Raw genomic sequence first — 20,292 nt, forward strand, 5'->3', positions numbered from 1 at the left:
TTGGATGCTTGGAGTATTTAATTCAGGCTATTGCCCGATTTAATTGCCTGCGATAGCATTAAGTCACTAGAGCTAGCTGCTGAGTTACCCTTGCTGTTGTATCCTGTTCCTTGCCTGATATCTATCTGAACCTTTGCCTGTACCTTGACTATTCAATTGCCTGCAGCCTGAGCCGACCACTGCCTGTCTGACCATTCTCTTTTCTACTCCTGCGCTGTTGATATGTATGTGTATGACCCCTGACTTGCTTACTCTGATATTGCCTATGATTGTGATTGACGGACATCTGATATATGTGTATGACCCCCTGCTTGCTGACTCTGAGATTGCTTATGATTGTGATTGACAGACATCTGATATATATGTGTAGGACTCCTTGCTTGCTGACTCTGAGCTTGCTTATGATTGTGATTGACAGACATCTGACATATGTGGTTGACCTTGGCTTGGCTTACTGACTTTGAATGTGAATACATTTGTATTTGACAGTTAGCCGATATGTTTGTATGATTCCTGGCTTGCTGACTTTGAATTTGACCATTATCTGATATTTCTGTATGACTCTGAACTGTGCAACTACAATAGTAGCCAGAGCCAATGTCTAGTGGAACTGGTAGTACTTTTGCCTTAAAGGGAACCAGAGACGAAGCACCCTTGTGTAGTTTACCATATATATCAGTAAGAACATTACCATGCTCTCTGTTTCATCCTCACTGCTAAAAGTGTCTGTTATCAGCAGTCATAAGAATCCCTGACTGAGCATTCAATCTGGCTTTGCTGGGAATGGTTATTGCTGAGTCATTATAGCAGAGCCACAAGGGGGCAGGCTTGGGCTTGAAAAGACAGCACAGAAGACAGACTCAGCTATAATCTTTCTGTAGCAAAGCTAGACTGAGTGCTCAGTCGGGGATTCTTATCAGAGGTGATAACAGTCAGATTAAACAGAGAACAATGAAACAAAGAGCAGATTAGGTGTTTACGGTCATGTTCCCACTGATTTATAAGGTAAAATACAAGAGGGTGCTTCATCTCTGGTTCTTTTTAAAGAGAATCTGTACTCTTCTTACAATAAAAAGCATACCATTCTATTCATTATGTTCTTCTGGGCCCCTCTGTGCTGTTTCTGCCACTCCCTGCTGCAATCCTGGCTTGTAATTGCCAGTTTTATGCAGTGTTTACAAACAAAAGACATAGCAAGTGATAAGCTGAGAGGAGCTCCGTGTGTGAGTCATACAGAGTGTGCAGGGGGTCTGGAGAGGGTGTGTATAGCTTCTATCCTATAACAAGCAGCACAGCACATTCCAGCCTGACTGCCTCAGCCCAACAGAGCCGACAGAGGAGAGAAGATTAGATCATAGAACAGAGATAACACAGCCACTGTGCAATTAGGAAAGGCTGCAGTAATCCAGACCACATTAGAACAGGCATAGGAACTTATAGGATAGATGAAATAAGGCTCAAAATGTTGTTACAGAGTCTCTTTAAGGCTTTCAGTCCCTATACTTTGTGCCATTGAGGCCAACGTGTAACTGTATTCAATTTCAGACAGATGCTACTTGCCTCTCATTTATGTGGGGATGTGCCACACAAGATTGCAGAGGCAGATTGTGACATAGGGACTGATATAAGGTGTTGGATTTACTTACAATACAACTGATTATCAAAAGGTGCATTGAGCATATTTGCTAAACACTGAAATTATGAATTAATTTACAACAAAAAACATAAGAACTCCAGTGAATTTCGCAACATGCCTTGGAATATCTGACGTAGCATGAAAGGTTAGTAGGTCCAGAATTTACTCAGATACATTAGTTGCATGGAGTAGTAATCACTAAATCACAAAAATTGCAATCTCTATGCAATCCTTGATTTGACTCTCCTCATATATTTTGTTTTCTGCATCAATCTATCCCTGTGTTATGTGAAGTCATCTATAAATACAGTCACCTAAAAGTCACCCAGGCTGTCCTCTTAACAAGAAAAATGTACTGTTACTGAAAGATCAGATTGCTGTTAACAGTGAGCATTTGTATGTTTATTATTATTAATATTAAAGTCAATGGGACCCGATTTAAAAAAAAAAAGCCACATACTTAAGTAGAGGGAAGGCTTTGGCTCCTAATGAGCAGAGGTGTAACTAGAAATCACTGGGCCCCCCCTACCCGCGTACATGCAAAAAGGGAGTCGGGAAAAAAGGGCGCGGATGTAAACGATAAGCAGTAATAGCGTTTATAAAATATTGTGTTGTATTTCATTTACAAATAATGTTTTACAAATTAAAAACATTTAATAATGTGTATGAAATCGCAAATTGTGAAAACGATAATCTTCCCTGTTTTTAAAGTGAAACTTATAATTACGTTTGTTAAAAAAACGATAATATATGTTTAATTGTTATAATTGTATATTATTGTGAATAACCTTCATTTATCGTTTCTTCATATGATAAAATCTGAAAATATTGTTTATAACGAAGGAATAAAAAATATAAGTGTGTTCGTGATAACTGTTGTAAAACAGTAAATATTACTAACATTTTACTACAACTAAACCTAACCCTACTCTCACACAGGACCCTCCCTGTACCTATCCCTAACCCCTAGACACCCCTGGTGATGCCTAACCCTAAATCTCCCCTGGTGGTGCATAATCTCCCCTGGTGGTGCCTAACCCTAAGACACCCCTGGTGATGCCTAACCCTAAGACACCCCTGGTGATGCCTAACCCTAAGACACCCCTGGTGATGCCTAACCCTAAGACACCCCTGGTGATGCCTAACCCTAAATCTCCCCTGGTGATGCCTAACCCTAAATCTCCCCTGGTGGTGCATAACCCTAAATCTCCCCTGGTGGTACATAACCCTAAATCTCCCCTGGTGGTGCCTAACCCTAAGACTCCTATGGTGGTGCCTAACCCTAAGACCCCCCTGGTGGTGCCTAACCCTAACACCCCCCTGGTGGTGCAGGGGCCTAACCCTAAGACCCCCCTGGTGGTGCCTAACCCTAAGACCCCCCTGGTGGTGCCTAACCCTAAAACCCCCTTAGTGATCGCTTTATTGTGTGGAGAATAATGTTTTACAAATAGTGACTGTAAAAAATATATTACAATTTACGTTACGTACTGATCGCTTTATTTTGTGAATAATAATGTTTTGCAAACGGTAAGCGATAACATTTTAAATAATGTTTTAGTTAAATACGATAAAAATGTGTAGTATTTTTGTAAACGTTATTCGTCACGGGCGCATTTTGCAAACTTAAATCATCACAAGTGCCGTTACAAAACATTACGTTTGAAAACGTTAATAATCTCCGGCGCCCTTTTTTCCTGTTCGGCGCCCATCAAACGATATTTATTATGGGAGTGAATGGCGGCGCCCTTTTTGTCCACTTGCCTCATGCGCCCAAATTTCCTGCTTCCCCCCCCCCCCCCTACCCCCTTCTGCACAGGTAAACTGAGAACCAATGTTATTCAATTGGCTAGTGCACACTTGAATGTGTTTTCCCCATGCAGATAAAAACAGACAGCAGTGAAGCACTGCACGCATTTTCACTATCAATTACATTAGCTTTTGTGATAAAACGTGCATGTTTTCACATATACAGATACACATGGTGTGCAGAAAACTGAATAGGGATTGTCTATAAGAACACTGAATAGGGACTATCTACAAATCTTTGTCTGCAAAACTTTGTATGACTCCTTATCAGTGATTGGGCAGATGCAGTCATTAGAACAAATGTGCAGAGAGCAGAAAGCTTTTTCTCTCTGGACCCTTAGTTGTCAGTCTCTCAGGAAAGGGTAAACAAACTCGAACACGCTGAATCCAGCGCAGGAGACTTGGGCGCAACCGGCGCCACCATAGGCCGTAATAGGAACTACAGCTATAGCAGGCACAGGGAGTAACTTCAGCGCTGTCAGAAGACGGAGCTGAAGTTGCTTTTAAACCATTAATTCGGCTTCCAGCAATAGCTGGAAGCTGAATTATTTCATTCCCCCACTATCCATGGCAGCCTGGAGGGTGAATAGTAATTAACACGGCCCGGACTTGTGCGGCAGCAGAATCAGCCATACTGGCTGTGTCCTGTGCCCAAGTCTCCAGCGCCGTTATCTCTTGTACGCAACAAACTTCTCCCCCCATGGGGCCCCCTCAGGCTTCTGGGCCCCCCTGCGGCTGCATCCCTCACAGGGTCTATTGTTACTGCCCTGCTAATGAGCCTTCTCTCTCCTCTCCCGGTGCCCTCGTCGCAGCGGCAGCTCCTCCGTTCAAATCCACCGTGGCGGGGGACTTCGGAAGTCTTCGGGAGCTGAGTCCTCTCGAAGACAGGCGGCTCCATACTGCAAACACGTGAGTGCGTGAGAGAGGGAGCTCGCGGTTGTTTGCAGTCTGGAGCGGCCCGTCTCGGGCTCCCAAAGACTGCTGAAGCCTCCCTTCGGTGGCGGAAATAGCAGTATTTGACCAATATAGTCAAATACTGCTACAGGGGAGCCAGCGCTGGAATGGGCATTGGGAGAGGAGAGGGAAGGTTCATTAGGACCCCGAGACTTTCCTCTCCTTAGGTAAGTATCTGGCTTTTTTGTTTTTAATCGGGTCCCATTGAGTTTAAAGTACCAAACTGCTATAACAATTTTTGCACAAAATTGACCTGAGGAAGTGAGCGTTTGACTCACGAAATGTGTTGTCTTAACCATGCAAATAAATGAGTGTTCCTGAACACAAGTCTAAACATCTTCTTTGAGGTAAGACAACTCTAAATACTCATATTTGTGATATCCACATAAGCATTATACAATTTTGGGCGCCTCTCATCCAGTTTTCTACACTTTATTTTGGAGTTCTTTTATTGTTTTAATGAAACGAAAACTGTCAGATATAATGTCAGAGGTAAAATCTTGGTAATCTTGTGCAGCTTTCTTTGTCAAATGTTATATCAAAAGGCTGGATGTACCTTTATTTATTTGAAAATATTTATAAAAATATTGAAACAGAAAATGATGGAGGAAGATGAGAGTATACAGAAAAAAGTAGACACTGCAGATGAAAAACAGAAGTACGGATGTTTTTATTAATGTATTTGTTGTATTAAATATTTTATGGTGTATTTGTCTAATAAAAAATGTGACACTTTACCTGGGGAGAGACAGATATCTTAGGGGATGGGGACAGGTTGCGGAAAAGGAATATAAGTATCCAAGTCAAGTGACTGCACATGTACTGAATATGTGTATATGGCATATGTATAGAAACATGATAGTGAAGATGTTTCATCATTGGTATTTGCAGCTTTGCCGGCTGAATGATGCTGTGGCACAACCTGGTCCTGTTGGTTTTGGTGCTTTCTGAAGCTCACTCTAACTCTTGTGGTGAGTAAATGTCAAAAGACTTTTAACAAGTGTACAAAACTGCTGCTTGGTGTTATAGGACATACCGTAGCTTTCTTTTTAGTATGCACATTGGGACTGAAGATGAAGAAATGGAATGTCCATCAAGTTCTAGTTCCTCTTGACCCAGGGGGAAGAAAACATTTTATACAACAATTCAGCATATCTTAAAGGGAATCTTAAGTGGCATGTGACATGATGAGATAGACATGTGTATGTAAAGTGCATGGCACACAATTAAATATACTGTAATGCTTTTCTTCTTTATCTGCTTGGAAGAGTTTATATTCTACTACACAACTGACAGTTTTTTTTCCAGTCAGGACCCAGTTGGACTACTGATAAGGAAAGGAATTACAGACATAAAATACTTTTCTTTAGGAATCCCAGTTCTCTTCCAGGAAAGGATAGATTAAAGAAAGGGTCAATGGTTCATATATTTGACACAGAGACAGATTGTTACATTCAGCTGAGACAAAACAATAAATCTGCTTTTTTAAAGGGAAGTTAGGGAACCTGAGATGGAGTGTATGGGTGTATTTATACTTCTCTGGGTCTCCCTCTAGCCCCATCAGGTGCCTGGGGTCACTCACTGTTCTTTCCGGCCGATCCATTCGCTTAGAATTCCCCTCCGTCCGTAACCTGGCCAGCTGTCCTCTTCTGTGCATGGACGGCTCAGCAGCAAGCACACCATCCGTTGTGCTCCCACAGCCAGGAGCTTTCCCCCCGTCACAAGAGCACGGTGCAGCCAGGCCACACATGCACAGAAGCACATGACTGGCCACGACTGGCCACCAGGGGGATTTACCAGAGAATGGAGCAGCCAGAGATGAAGGCGAGGGACCCCACACACCTAATAGGGCTGGAGGAAGCCCCAGGTAAGTATAAATACACCCATACACTCCATCTCAGTTACACTTTAAGTTTTTAAAAATAAAAAAACTGTGGGATGTCTAAAAGTCATTTTTAGGGGTAGGAGGATAGATACAATTGTTTATTTCTTTACTTTGTTTTCACTTAAGTATCACTTTGGTGCCAATTAACGGTACACATTTTCCTTTAGACTCGATCTATTGACACAATTTGAATGATCTAAACTAATCGGAAAGGCAATTGTCAATTGTTCCCATTAACAGAACGAATTAAAGGGACTCCGAGCAGCTCTCATGGGCATGCCTTTAAACCAGACGACTTCCAACAAAGTCATGCTATGACCCCTCTGTAGAGATGGCCCGAACGGTTTGCACACAAACTTATTAACGTAAACTTCGGTGGTCCATCTTTGCGGTGAACCGCAAACTATATGCGAGTTCGACATCACAGTCAGCAGACACTGGGTAGCCAATCAGGCTACACTCCCTCCTGGAGCCCCCCCCCCCCCCTTCTATAAAATGAAGGCAGCATCAGCCTTTTCACTCACTCGTGTGGCTGCAGTAATTATAGAAGGGAGAGAACCTGCTGACATAGGGAAAGCTTAGTTAGGCTCTTGTGTTAGGCTTGTTAGCTTGCTCCTTCTTGCTGATACTTATTGCTATAAAGCACTCCTCATCGTCAACAGCTCTTTCGAGAGCTAATGTTGTTCTTGTGATCTATTTTTTTGTGTGCATGTCCCACAGACACTTGTGTTGCATATACAGCCCTGTCAGTCAGTCGCAGCTGCTGGATCTTGGCTCCTTGGTAATTCCTACTGTGTCACTGCCAGGTCCAGCACATTCAGTGCCTACCTGTGTGTGACAGCTGCACATTTCTAATACCAATCATTGCATACCCACCTGTTCAGTGCACCTACCTACCTATGTGACAGCATGCAGTGTTATATACCACCAGTCGCTGCACCTGTTCACAGTACCTGTGTGTGTGACAGCTGCACGTTTGTAATACCAATCACTGCATACCCACCTGTTCAGTGCACCTACCTACCTATGTGACCGCATGCAGTGTTATATACCACCAGTCGCTGCACCTGTTCACAGTACCTGTGTGTGTGACAGCTGCATATTTGTAATACCAATCACTGCATACCTACCTGTTCAGTACACCTACCTACTGTAAGAATTGCATTTATGCATTGCACATGAGACAACATGGGCAAAGCACAAGATGCAATAATGCAGGAAATGTCACTAATGAGGAAAAACTGAGAGATCAAGCCAGGAATAAATGAATAAGGTAATTTATTAACAAATGCAAGGAACATAAATTAGCATGCATAAACCTCATGCACTTGAACATACAAACATATACAAGTAGTAATATGAAACAATCTCCCTGTAAGCAAGTGCATTAAATGCATACACATGCAATCTGAGATATGCAATACAAGACAATCTCCCTGTAAGCAAATGTATTCGTTTTTTTTAAGTTTCTTTTTATTTTGTTTTCAAAAAAACATACAGTAAGAGCAACATTCCCCAAACAGATGGGGATTACACACTGGTAAACTATTAGAAGAAGCTTACAATATGGACACTTTGAATACGTATAGTACACATTGTAGGTGAATAGATATTAAGTGTGGAATAATCCTGTATCCCAATGCTAAAGTACAGCATCTCTTATTTTATTGCAATTATAAAATGCACAAATAATAGCTGTTCATTTACACTTTTTTTTTTTTTTAAACACATCTTTCCCCCCTTATCCGCACCCCAGAAGCAGATTATAAGGGCAAATTCCTGCAAATGTATGGTTTTAAAATATGTGAAGAACAATACATTTGATTTAACAGCTAAGGTGTACATAGAGTGTGAGGAACCATTCCTCCTTGTCAAATTTTGTATACTACTTAATCTAAGGATATTGTATCACGATTTTTGGTCCATGTACCCCAAACTTTTTGAAATGTATTGGCGCAACCTCTGGCAATACAGTATATGCTGCCTTGTATAGGTGCAGAGATGAATTAATAAGGTTTTTCCAGAACTGGAGTGTTGGAGGGTCTTGTTGTTTCCAATGCAGCAGTATGGATTTTCTGTAATAAAACAATAGTAGACCCACCAATGCTCTTTGGGCTCTAGTTGGAGCTAAGGCTGTTACTTCACCGAGACGGCAGTTAAATGGTTCAGGAGGGACCCTTAGCTTAGTTACTAGTGAAATATATAGGCAAATGTATTCTAAGCATACACTTGCAACCTGGAGTACATACAATTAGCCCACTTTGCATACGGTAACAATGCAGAGTAACCAGGGGGTATTTACAAATGTGTGCACACAGACCCCAAACCCAGGATGATATTTACAAGCAATATACAGATTATATACAATACTCAGATCATTTGCAGTACTAAAGGCAACAGGCAAACGGATGGTCATTCAAGAAGAATATAAACCAGATCATACATAACAAGATAATCGCTAGGCAGGGAATAGTCACAAGGCAGGCACAGGTCAAAACACGGGTAAGCAAATGGAACAGGATTCTAGCTACACGAACAGAGGCCGCAACTCAGGCTCAGAGGGCTAGAGCACAGGTACGCAGATACAATGAACTAGCACTGAAGCATAATGTAAGAGTGAACCGAGGCACCAGCAGGATAATAGGTTCTAAAAGGCTTAAAATCCCTCAGGAGGTGGTGGTGGACCCGCCTCCCCGAAGCAGACAAGGTACCGTCAGTTTTATGACAACAGGTTTATTAATATACTCCAAAACAAACAGTCTCAAGGTTACGAATAGCACCTCTGTTATCAGGTCAGAGGCACTATTCGTGACCTTGAGACTATACTGTGTACTCCTATCTGTTTATTGCCTGAGGAAGCGGGAACATACCCGTGAAACGCGTTGCACTGTTTCTTTTGGAGTATATTAATAAACCTGTTGTCATAAAATTGTGAGGGATTTTAAGCCTTTTAGAACCTTTTATCCTACTGGCGCCTCTGTTCACTATTACATTATCAATATCCACCCCTGGTGGAGGGGTTGATCCCCATTTTTCCTTATCTACATCTACGTCTAATCTCCTCACCTGCCTATACAATGGTTACCTAGGCGGTAACCCACGTTTGTGAGTATATACATTATATACTTTTAATTTCCAACCCCTTGTTTTGCATACTACACTATATTGGGCTCTCTGTATTTCTTTTCTCTTTATAGCACTGAAGCATGGTTCATGCTGGCCTTAAATACTGTTGCTGGAAGGTCAGGTGACCGATCTCCTCCCAGCAATAGTCTGTAATATAGTTCTTGAAGAAGAGGGCCCTCTGCTGGTGGGCAGGTAGAAGTTCTTGATGTCGAATCTTCTGAGGAGAATACTAACATCTGCTGGTGGAAAGGAGGAAGTTCATGCAAATAATTCACAAAATCACCAGCAGATGTAGATCGTGACACCTACCTATGTGACCGCATGCAGTGTTATATACCACCAGTCGCTGCACCTGTTCACAGTACGTGTGTGTGTGTGTGTGTGTGTGTGTGTGTGTGTGTGTGTGTGTGTGTGACAGCTGCACATTTGCAATACCAATCACTGCATACCCACCTGTTCAGTGCACCTACCTACGTGAGCGCACGCAGTGTTATATACCACCAGTCACTGCACCTGTTAATGGTGCCTGTGTGTTTGACAGCTGCAAATTTGTAATACTAGTCATTGCATAATTGTTCACAGTACCTGTGTGACCGCACGCTGTGTAATATACCAGTCCGTGCACACCTGTTAACTGCACCTGTGTGACAGCTGCACATTGTATTACAATACCAGTCACTGCATACCTTTCACTGCACCTGTGTGACTGCACATTGTATTAGTCAAGTCAGTGCATACCTTTCACTTCACCCCCCCCCCTTCCCGATATGGACAAAACAACAGGCAGAGGCAGGCCACCCGGCAGGTCTGTTCGAGGTCATACTGACGTGATTTTTGTGCGGCCCTGGCCCACAGTATAGTGCTCAGGAGAAGGCACGTCCCATCAACTCCCAAGATTGTCAGGACGTGGTTGACTATTTAACACAGAACACCTCATCTTCCGCAGCCACCAGCGCTACTACAAGCACCACATCTGCTGCATTTGACACTTCGCAGGAGTTATTTGGTGGGGAATTAACTGATTCACAGCCATTATTGTTACAACAAGAAGAAGGTGCTAAGCAGGTTACACCACCTTGTAATGATCTGAGGTAGATTTCCAGAGTCAGTGCACGCCGTGTGTGCTGAGCAGAGGAGAATCTCCACAATCACGGAAGCAGAGTACCCAGAAGATAGATGTATATATATGTGGAGAGGAATTCCAACCAGCAGGTGGTGCTGTGGAGCACAGAGAAACAAAGTCTCTGCACATCCACAGATGTCAGTTTGGAATTGCACGACTAGAGACAGAACAGAGCAACCAGAAACAAGACAGCAAGACAGAAGAGAACTGGAACATAAAGAGACTATGTGAATGTCTACCAATCTAGTCGCCGCCCAGCGACGGTAGACACTTCACATCAGAACAGGCCAGAGTGAGAACACCAATCGCAGGAGAGGCGATTGTAACAGAGACATAAGAATGAGTAGAGACAGAACATAGGTGTAGTAAAAAGACACAGCAAACAATTACAATCAGAACGCCAAAGAAAATAACAAATGCACTAGCTAAACGCGGTCGCCGCACGAGAAGCGCAAATGTGACAAAACACGTTAATGGCGTGGTCTCCGCACGATAAGCGCAACAGAGACAAAACGCGCCAACCCTGACTAACAATTGAACACAGAAAGCACAAACAAACAAATACCAGAAACGCTTGCTAATCGGTTGTCTTACCTCAGGCAACAGCAAGCGTTTGCTCCAGACCGACAGACAAACAGACAACAGGAACAGGTCAGATAGGACCCACTACTCTTCCGCAAGAGCGAGTGCGATCCGTACACAGGAGCAGGACTGAAAGGATCCACTGCTCTTCCGCAAAAGCGAGTGCGATCCGCACAACACGACAGTCAGAAGGAGTAACCAGTAGCAACCATAGCCGAGGTAATACTCCAAGATTTAGACTAGAAAGATCCACCGCCTCTAACGCTAGGGCGAATGCGATCTATGTACAGGACAGAACGATTCACTACCGCCAACCGCTGGTGGCAGTGCAATCGCAAGGACAAGACAAGACAGAATAGGCAATACAAATAATGTACAATACTAGCACACTAATAGGAATGCCGAATGCAATCCTCAATATTAACTTCACTAGAATATCGAGAATATGATCCAAACAGACTGAGGCTCAAGGTAGACTAACAAACAGTAACCTGATGACGAGCAAGGAATTCTGGGAGGAAGTGACATTTATACTCAAAACCCTCCAAGGAAGCCAGCAAGCAATTTGCATGACAAGTGGATGCAAATCCATCCACAGCAGTGAGCTAACAGAAAAAGGCCCGTTTCCCCCGGACTTGAATTATGCAAGCTGCATAAGAAACTATCCAAATGTCCAGGGAAACAAGGCCAGCAGAGCAGATCGTGACACACCTCATATGTCAGAGTTAGGCGACACTATGGACATAAGGTGTGAGGAGGAGGATGATGAAGTACCTGCTGTTGGTGCAATTTATGAGGTGTCTGAGGCAAGCGAAGCTGGGGAGGATGATTATGATGATACGGATGCCACGTGGGATCCTAATAGACAAGATGACCAAGAGGACAGTTCAGAGGGGGAGTCAGAGAGGAGTAGGAGGAGATGAGTTCCTGAAAGAAGCAGGGGGAGCTCATCATCAGAAACAGCTGGTGGCAGTGTCCGGCGCCATGTATCGCCACCTCTGGACAGCCAGCCAACATGCCCTTCAACGTCAGCTGCTGATGCCACCATAGGGCCATCACCCCAGGGGGGCTCAGCGGTTTGGAAAATTTTTTGTGTGTCTGCCTCAGATCAGAGCAATGCCATCTGTTCTCTCTGCCACCAAAAATTGAGCAGTGGAAAGGCCAACAGCCACGTAGGGACAACTGCCTTACGAAGGCACATGGAGAAAAGACACAAACTGAAATGGGAAGACCACCTGAGGAAAAGCAGCACCCAAAAGCAAAGCCACCCTCCTTCTCCTCTTCCTCCTTCAGGTGCATCATCTTCAGCCTCTTTCTCCCTTGCACCTTCACAATCACAGCCACCCTCCTCCACTCCGCCTCTCAACTTGAGTGGTTCCTGCTCCTCTGCACACAGCAGCAGCCAGGTGTCCGTGAGGGAAATCTTTGAGCGAAAGAAGCCAATGTCTGCCAGTCACCCCCTTGCCCGGCGTCTGACAACTGGCTTGGTGGAACTGTTAGCTCTAGAAAGAGAAGTATATGCGCTAAATGGTCAAAAATCACATCGTGGAGCGCAATCCAAACACAAAATGTAAATTTGCAAGGATTATATGAAGAATGGTCGCGCTCAAAAGTCAAATAATTGCAGGAAAGAAGTCACTTATCCATGGATACACTCCAGGCACATCAAAATTCCCAGGAGGAATGGTAGGATATGACTTGCAGTCAGGACCAGATTCCTTATTCAGACCCACACGTCATATATAACAAGGTAATCGAGGGACATGCTTGTGAGCGATACTCGGGACGCCATACCACCATACAGTGCGCTGTGGCCTTCTATATTTGTGAGTGCACCTTTGAACTTTTTAAACTTAGATATTACAAATTAAAAATTGTAAGTTCAAAAGACTATGCAAAATTTTACATAATTACGACTATGAGTTTAAATTTCCTAATTTTTCATGACAACAATTATTTTCGTAATGGCTAGTTCCTAATTACGCACAATTTTGCATAATTATGACCAATTAACACATAATTAGGATTGATTACAATTAATTTTCCCATAATTATCATGAATTACACAAAAATGATTAGGTTTCCAGTAAACACGAAAGTACATCCAAAATTACGAGTTAACGCGAAAATATGATGCAACTTTACGAATTATGATAAATTAATTACAAGTTTGCCCAAAGTTATGAATTACGATTTAGCATCATAATTGCAAAGTATGATTTGAATTTACGCGCATGCACAATTTTGGCTTATCGTTACTAATGATTAGAGATGTCGCGAACCTCCGATTTTCGGTTCGCGAACCCCGTTCGCGAACCTTCGCGGAAGGTTCGGTTCGCCGAAAAGTTCGCGAACCGCAATAGACTTCAATGGGGATGCAAACTTTGAAAAATAGAAAAAATTATGCTGGCCAGAAAAGTGATGGAAAAGATGTTTCAAGGGGTCAAACACCTGGAGGGGGACATGGCGGAGTGGGATACATGCCCAAAGTCCCGGGGAAAAATCTGGATGTGACGCAAAGCAGCGTTTTAAGGGCAGAAATGACATTGAATGCTAAATTGCAGGCCTAAAGTGCTTAAAAACATCTTGCATGTGTATACATCAATCAGGGAGTGTAATTAGAGTTCTGCTTCACACTGACGCACCAAACTCACTGTGTAACGCACCGCAAACAGCTGTTTGCGTAGTGACGGCCATACTGGACTGGTGCGCACCATGGCGAGAGTGTAGGCCGTGGCGGTTTTCAAGCCCATATGGTCGCCGGGCTGTGGTAGCTCAATGATAGAACAACAGTGACTGTCCAGCTGATCAAATTTGGTCTGTCCACAATGAAGCAACGACCTTATTATCTTCTTGTATGTAGGTAGGCATAGGTAGGTGTCCCAGTAGTTAGCTAGGCATAGGTAGGAGTCCCAGTATAGGTAGGTAGGCATAGGTAGAAGTCCCAGTATAGGTAGGTAGGCATAGGTAGGTGCCTCAGTAGTTATCTAGACATAGGTAGGAGACCCAGTAGTTAGCTAGGCATAGGTAGGAGACCCAGTATAGGTAGGTAGGCATAGGTAGGTGTCCCAGTAGTTAGCTAGGCATAGGTAGGAGACCCAGTATAGGTAGGTAGGCATAGGTAGGTATCCGAGTAGTTAGCTAGGCATAGGTAGGAGATCCAGTATAGGTAGGTAGGTAGGTGTACCCGTATAGCTAAGTAGGTGCCCCAGTAGTTAGGTAGGCATAGGTAGGTGTCCCAGTATAAAAAGTTAGGAAGGGCCTGGCTGGCACAGTACTAACAATTACCAAGGTCCAGCTGCAACAGATAGGGCTGTATAATTCAGTGAGCAACACACACACACACAAAAAACACATCAGGAAAACATTACAGCTCTCAAAAGAGCTGTTGAGGGGTGGTATTTTAGCAATAACAATCAGCCAGGAGCAAGCCAAGAGCCTAACTAATCTTTCCCTAGGAGAACAAGTCTGCAGCAGCTGTCCCTAGTCTGTCTCTCACACACGAGTGTGTGTAATGGCCGGCAAACCTGCCTTATATAAGGGGGAGGGGGCTCCAGGGCTTAGTGTAGCCTTAATGGCTACAATGTGCCTGCTGACTGTGATGCAGAGGGTCAAAGTTGACCCTCATACTGCATTATGGGGCGAATCGAACTTCCGCAAAAGTTCGCTTGGTCCAGGTGAACGCGAACCCCCAAAGTTTGCCTGGAACCGTTCGCCAGCGAACCGTTCGCTACATCTCTACTAATGATTTGTGCAGTTTTAAACATGTCAGCCATGGGTTACTGTGGTACCTTAATTGGATACATCCTTCAATAAAAGGATATTTTGTTATTGTGCCAGCCTACTACAGTAATAATTCTTACTTAAAGTGGATCCGAGATGAAAAACTAACTATAACAAGTAACTTGTCTATATATTTCATCTAAAGTTTAGATAGTTTACACAGCAAATATAGCTGCAAACAGCTTTAATAGAAAATGATTATTTCTTCCTGTGATACAATGACAGCAGCCATGTTGTTTGTAAACATTACACAGAGGCAGGCTTATCTGTATATTGATCACTAAGCCTGTGAAAAAAATCGAATCCCCCCTCCTACCTCCTCCCCTCTGCCTCTGAAATCAATGGCTAGTAACACCTCCTCCTCCTGCCCAGACTGAGCTCCCATGAGCCCTTGCTACTGCCAAGGCTCTCTGAAAACCTGTGGGCATGGTTTATTTAGTTTATAGGGAATTAGAGTATTAAAACAAAAACAAAAATGTATTTGGCTTGAGGAATGCTCTATAAACAATAGGAAAGGAACACAATTATGCAATGAGTAAAAGTTCACCTCGGATCCACTTTAATGTGTAATATGATAGGAAAATGTATTGACTGTGGTGTTTTATTTATGTCCCACCAGACAAAGACTCTGTTCTACAAAAGAAACAAAAGATATTGAGTATCCTGGAATGCTGGACTGAAGGCCAAACAAACACCAATGACAACAACTACAACTTCTATCATAACAGGTACCGAAGCTGCAAGGAAATAAAGTCCAACAGCAATGCCAGAGGTGAGATTCAGAAAATAGTAATGATCATGGCTTTATGTTCCAATATAATTCAAAGCAGTACTACCCACCGATTCTAATCTATGATATCTTGTTAGAGCTAAAGTGTAAACGAGACAGAGATGAAGGCAAAATAATGCCCTAGGCAAAGTAGCAGCCCCCACATCTGCCACCCAGCAATTTTGGAAAGGGAAGATGGGGACAGAGGACCAGAGAAAGGATCTGATGCACTAAAGTTCGGTAAAATTGATGTGCATAGGGAGTGCATGGCAATTTTACTATTATTAGCACAGGGGAGCATCGGCTGTTAATCCACTAGGGCCACACACATTAATTTGCCAGGTTTATGGGCGTGTTGCTATGGTAACATATGGGGTAATGCACATTACCAATAGCAATGCGTGAGTTACCGCAGTAACCCCCTGCACTATAGAAATGTTAGGACTATTAGTAATGGTTAAATTGTCTTGTGCTTCGTGCGCACGGCAACTTTACCAGACTTTAGTGCATCATGCCCAAAATGTTAACTAGGCCCCTGGACACACACCAATCCCTTGGCATCAGACTAGTTTACCTTGTGGGTGATCCAGCTCTATTGGGAACTGTGTTTCTGAATCCATGTGATGTCAGAAGAAGTAATCTCTTGGCTGTGGCTGGAAAGAAGAAAGTACTTGGGATGAGATGACCCCAGAAGATACGAGATACGAGGCAGTAGCCCACACCAGAACCCCCACATATTCACACCACCCACACACATTCACATACATTTGTTTAAAGATCCCTTAAGAAGAAATCTGCAACCAACCATCAATCTGGTGGACCAGGAGCTTTGAAATCTGTCTTTTTTACCCCTAGAGTGTTGTTTGTGTTTCCTTGCACTGGTCACCAGGAACTCTGCTTAATAGTACATTTCACTTAGTTTATGTGTGCTGTTCTTCTTCCAACACAGATGCTGTACGCCCAAGAGCAAATTTGTACATTCCAACGCCCAAGGCCTGCTGTCACCAACCGCTTGTTGGTGGTTGGTGTTACAAACTGGTAGCCAAATTCACTGCTGCTGACATGATAACACTAGAATGTAGCAAAGCTATTGGGCTTGATTCACAAAAGAGTGCTAACTTTTAGCACGGCCGTTTTCGCTTGAATTTTCGGCGTTGCCGCGTGAATTGTCGCGTCCGTGCGCAATTAAACGCTTTCGCGCGAAATCGTTATCGTGAATTTTCACGCGAAAACGATAACGATTTTGCGCGAAAATTCGCGTTTGCGCGCGAAAACGATAACAATTTCGCGCAAAAAGTTTAATTGCGCGCAAACGCGAAAATTCGCGCGAAAACGGCCGTGCTAAAAGTTAGCACTCTTTTGTGAATCAAGCCCATTGAGTTGGGATGGGATGCACCCATGCATATTGACATGCTGCTTTTATTGCTATGCCTTCAGCAGACTTAGTTATTTTACTGATGGCTAACACGGTACTATACTCTGATGCTACCTTTAAAATGAGCCAGCTAGGGGTTTAGCTTGAGCATAGAGGCTACTGACATTCATTTCTGTAGAAGAAGAAAAAAATATCTCTTTCTATTTAGGATTTCCAAGTCCAGGGGAGTGAGAAGAATGAATGGAGTTAACTCAGGTCATTAACAGAGGCTGACCAGCTATACTGTCTGACAGCTGGAGTTCTAAAGTGGAGCTGATAGTCCCATGATTGTGTGCTGCGCAGGAAAATTTCTTACCAAATTAATCACTAAATCATGTATATCCTGGGATCATCAGGAATTAGCAGATGGAGCAGGGCAAGCTGTGACTCATCACACACCAGGAAGTAAGGGAGATGCACAGAACTGGAATTCAGGCTGTGTGTGCAGCAAAGCAGGATGGCTTCAGAACAGAGTCTACAACAAGTAGGAGAGAGTGGTATAGGAGTGTTAGATAAGGGTAGGAGGCGCCCAAGTAATAGCTAATTTCACTATATATAGGTAAGAGCTTCTTACCTTATTCCAATCAGATTTCAAAAATGAAAATTTCTCATAAAAGTAGATAGATTTAATATGCACATCAGACAACGCGTTTCGCGGAAACAATCCGCGAAACGCGTTGTCTGATGTGCATATTAAATCTATCTACTTTTATGAGAAACGTTCATTTTTGAAATCTGATTGGAATAAGGTAAGAAGCTCTTACCTACATATAGTGAAATTAGCTATTACTTGGGCGCCTCCTACCCTTATCTAGCATTCATAGCGGGCTCCCGAAGAGGAGTCCGCTTAGTCTTGTAAATTGAGACAGTTTTTTTGTTTTGGAGCTGCGACCGTGACATCTACCTTAAGGAAAAGGCCGAGAGAGGTCGGTACTTCCTCACATGCGCATACCAGTGGTTGCTTGATGTGCAACCCACACTTGTGAATATATATACACCATCTCACATGCGAATTTAACCTAACCAGACGATACTACACTATACTGGGCTCCCGGTGTTCCTGTGTCTTTTTTTCTCGCACCTAAGATTGGTATAGGAGTGTGTTATGCAAAGCAATTTCTCTTCTGCAGCAATATGTTAAACACAATTTAATAAAATATATTGCCGGTAACTTGGAAGAATAACTATGATAATTTTGACATTGATTTTCAGTGACTGCAGAAACAAAAACATTTGTTCTTCATATTATTTTAAAAGCTTCTCTTAAAGGGGGTCTTTTGTGAGTTAGAAAAAAAACAGATACGCACCTAAGGAGAGTGAAGGCTCTGGGTCCAGTAGAGTCTTCCCATTCCACCTACAGTCCCCACGTTCCACCACTGGCTCCCCGTTAGCAGTTTCCGACCAATGAGTTAGAGACTGCACCCTCTTCTGCTTCCCGAGACTTTGGGAGTCTTCAGGAGCCTGAGTGCTCCCGAAGATGGGCTGCTTTGTACTGCGCATGCGCAAGTGCGTGAGAAAGCGTGCTGGCGCATGCACAGTATGAAGCGGCCCGTCTTCGATAGCACTCAGGCAGAAGTCTCGGGCAGTGGAGGAGAGAGCAGTCTCTGACCTATCAGTCGGAGACTGCTAATGGGGAAGTTAGTGGTGGAATGCAGGGACCGTAGAAGGAAGGGGAAGGCTCTATAGGACCCAGAGCCTTCCCTCTCCTTAGGTGAGTATATATTTTTTTTTAACTCACTTCAGACTCACTTTAAGTAATGAAATAGGGTTGCCTCCACTTTTCAAGACATCAGTTAAAACCTAGGTGTTAAAGTTTACTTTTTTTTTTTAATGACAGATGGAATTTATACTTTGACTACAGAACACGGTATTTCCTACCAGACCTTCTGTGACATGACAACTGCTGGTGGAGGCTGGACCTTGGTGGCCAGTGTCCATGAAAATAACATATATGGAAAATGCACAGTTGGTGATCGCTGGTCCAGCCAACAGGGCAACAATCCAAACTACCCAGAAGGCGATGGTAACTGGGCAAACTATAACACATTTGGTTCAGCAGATGGTGCAACCAGTGATGACTACAAGGTAAATAATAGTTACTTTTTATACAGAGGGCTGGTCTATCTATCATTGATATTAGCCTATCAGGGGCGCAACTGGAAATCATTGGGCCCCCCTGCAAAACTTTGGATGGGGCCCCCTAACACGCCCCCAAATCCCCCACCACTGCTTTCTGTACATGTAAACTGAGAACCAATGTTATACAATTGCTAGTGCATACTTGAATGTGTTTTCCCCATGCAGATATTGGCTCTGCAGACTCCTCCAGCATCACTACAGTAAACAGCACTTGGGGAGGGGGTGGAGAGGCAGGGGGCAGGGCATTGTGCACACTAAATAGGGACTGTCTATAAATCTTTGTCTTCAAAACTTTGTATGAATTGTTATCAGTGGCTGTGCAGATGCAGGGATTAGAAAAATTGGGCAGAGAGAAGAAAGTAGCAGGAATAAAGGACGCCGGCTGAGGGTGACGAAAAGGGTGCCGCCATAGACTCTAATGCAATTACCGTTAATACTGTGAAAAAAGGGCGCCCGATAAATATCGTTTACAACACAATAGAACATTACAGTTTTTGAAGTATGTTATCGTTTTCGTTTTAGTAGCTTGCAACGTTTACGCTGTAAGGACACAGAGGCTGGGCACTGTATGCAGAATGTGCCTCTGTGTCCTAATAGGATTTTTCAAACCCACCTCGGGTTCTCTTTAAGGAGGTACTTTGGAGTGAGCACTACCATACAAAGTGCCTGCAGGTAGGAGCCCTTTGGTAATGCTGATACCAAGTCTGTTGCACCACATTCCTTGTAGTGAGTAGCAGCATATCCCATTTTAAAGGAAAATCTGCGTTGGTCATTGCTATAACTTCTTCAGATTCCATGACAGCTGACTCATTTCATGTTCTGGGACATCCTGGAAGTAACTCTTGTTCCTTGACAGTTCTGTGTTTGTGACTTAGCTACTGTTTATTCTTTTATTCTAAACACTACTGGACAGTAAATGGCCCATATTCAAACTTTCTCCTGAGTTTTCTCCTAGGTGATATTTTCCTAGTCAATAAAATGCCTTGTAGGCAACCAGCAAGCAAGAAAATAATCAAAATAATTTTGACAGTACTTTTTCACCTACTTTTTGGTACGTTTTCAATTGCAGAGTGCT

General features: G+C 43.3%; 1 protein-coding gene across 3 annotated transcripts in view; it reads left to right on the top strand.

Moving 5' to 3' along the window:
- Positions 1-20,292, top strand: part of LOC137525818 (intelectin-1-like) — a 45,437-nt gene that overhangs the window by 5,174 nt on the left and 19,971 nt on the right. Inside the window, exons 1-4 of one of the 3 annotated variants that reach the window (XM_068247030.1) lie at positions 1,500-1,781; positions 5,288-5,367; positions 15,515-15,667; positions 18,916-19,163. In XM_068247030.1, coding sequence (XP_068103131.1) covers positions 5,301-5,367; positions 15,515-15,667; positions 18,916-19,163 — 468 coding nt within the window. In that variant the 5' untranslated portion in view covers positions 1,500-1,781; positions 5,288-5,300. Of the gene's footprint in view, positions 1-1,499; positions 1,782-5,042; positions 5,368-15,514; positions 15,668-18,915; positions 19,164-20,292 lie in introns of those variants that run through there. The other 2 variants (XM_068247028.1, XM_068247029.1) reach the window with 2 other exon arrangements.

The sequence above is a fragment of the Hyperolius riggenbachi genome, chromosome 7, assembly GCF_040937935.1.
Source record: "Hyperolius riggenbachi isolate aHypRig1 chromosome 7, aHypRig1.pri, whole genome shotgun sequence".
NCBI classification, from domain to species: domain Eukaryota; kingdom Metazoa; phylum Chordata; class Amphibia; order Anura; family Hyperoliidae; genus Hyperolius; species Hyperolius riggenbachi.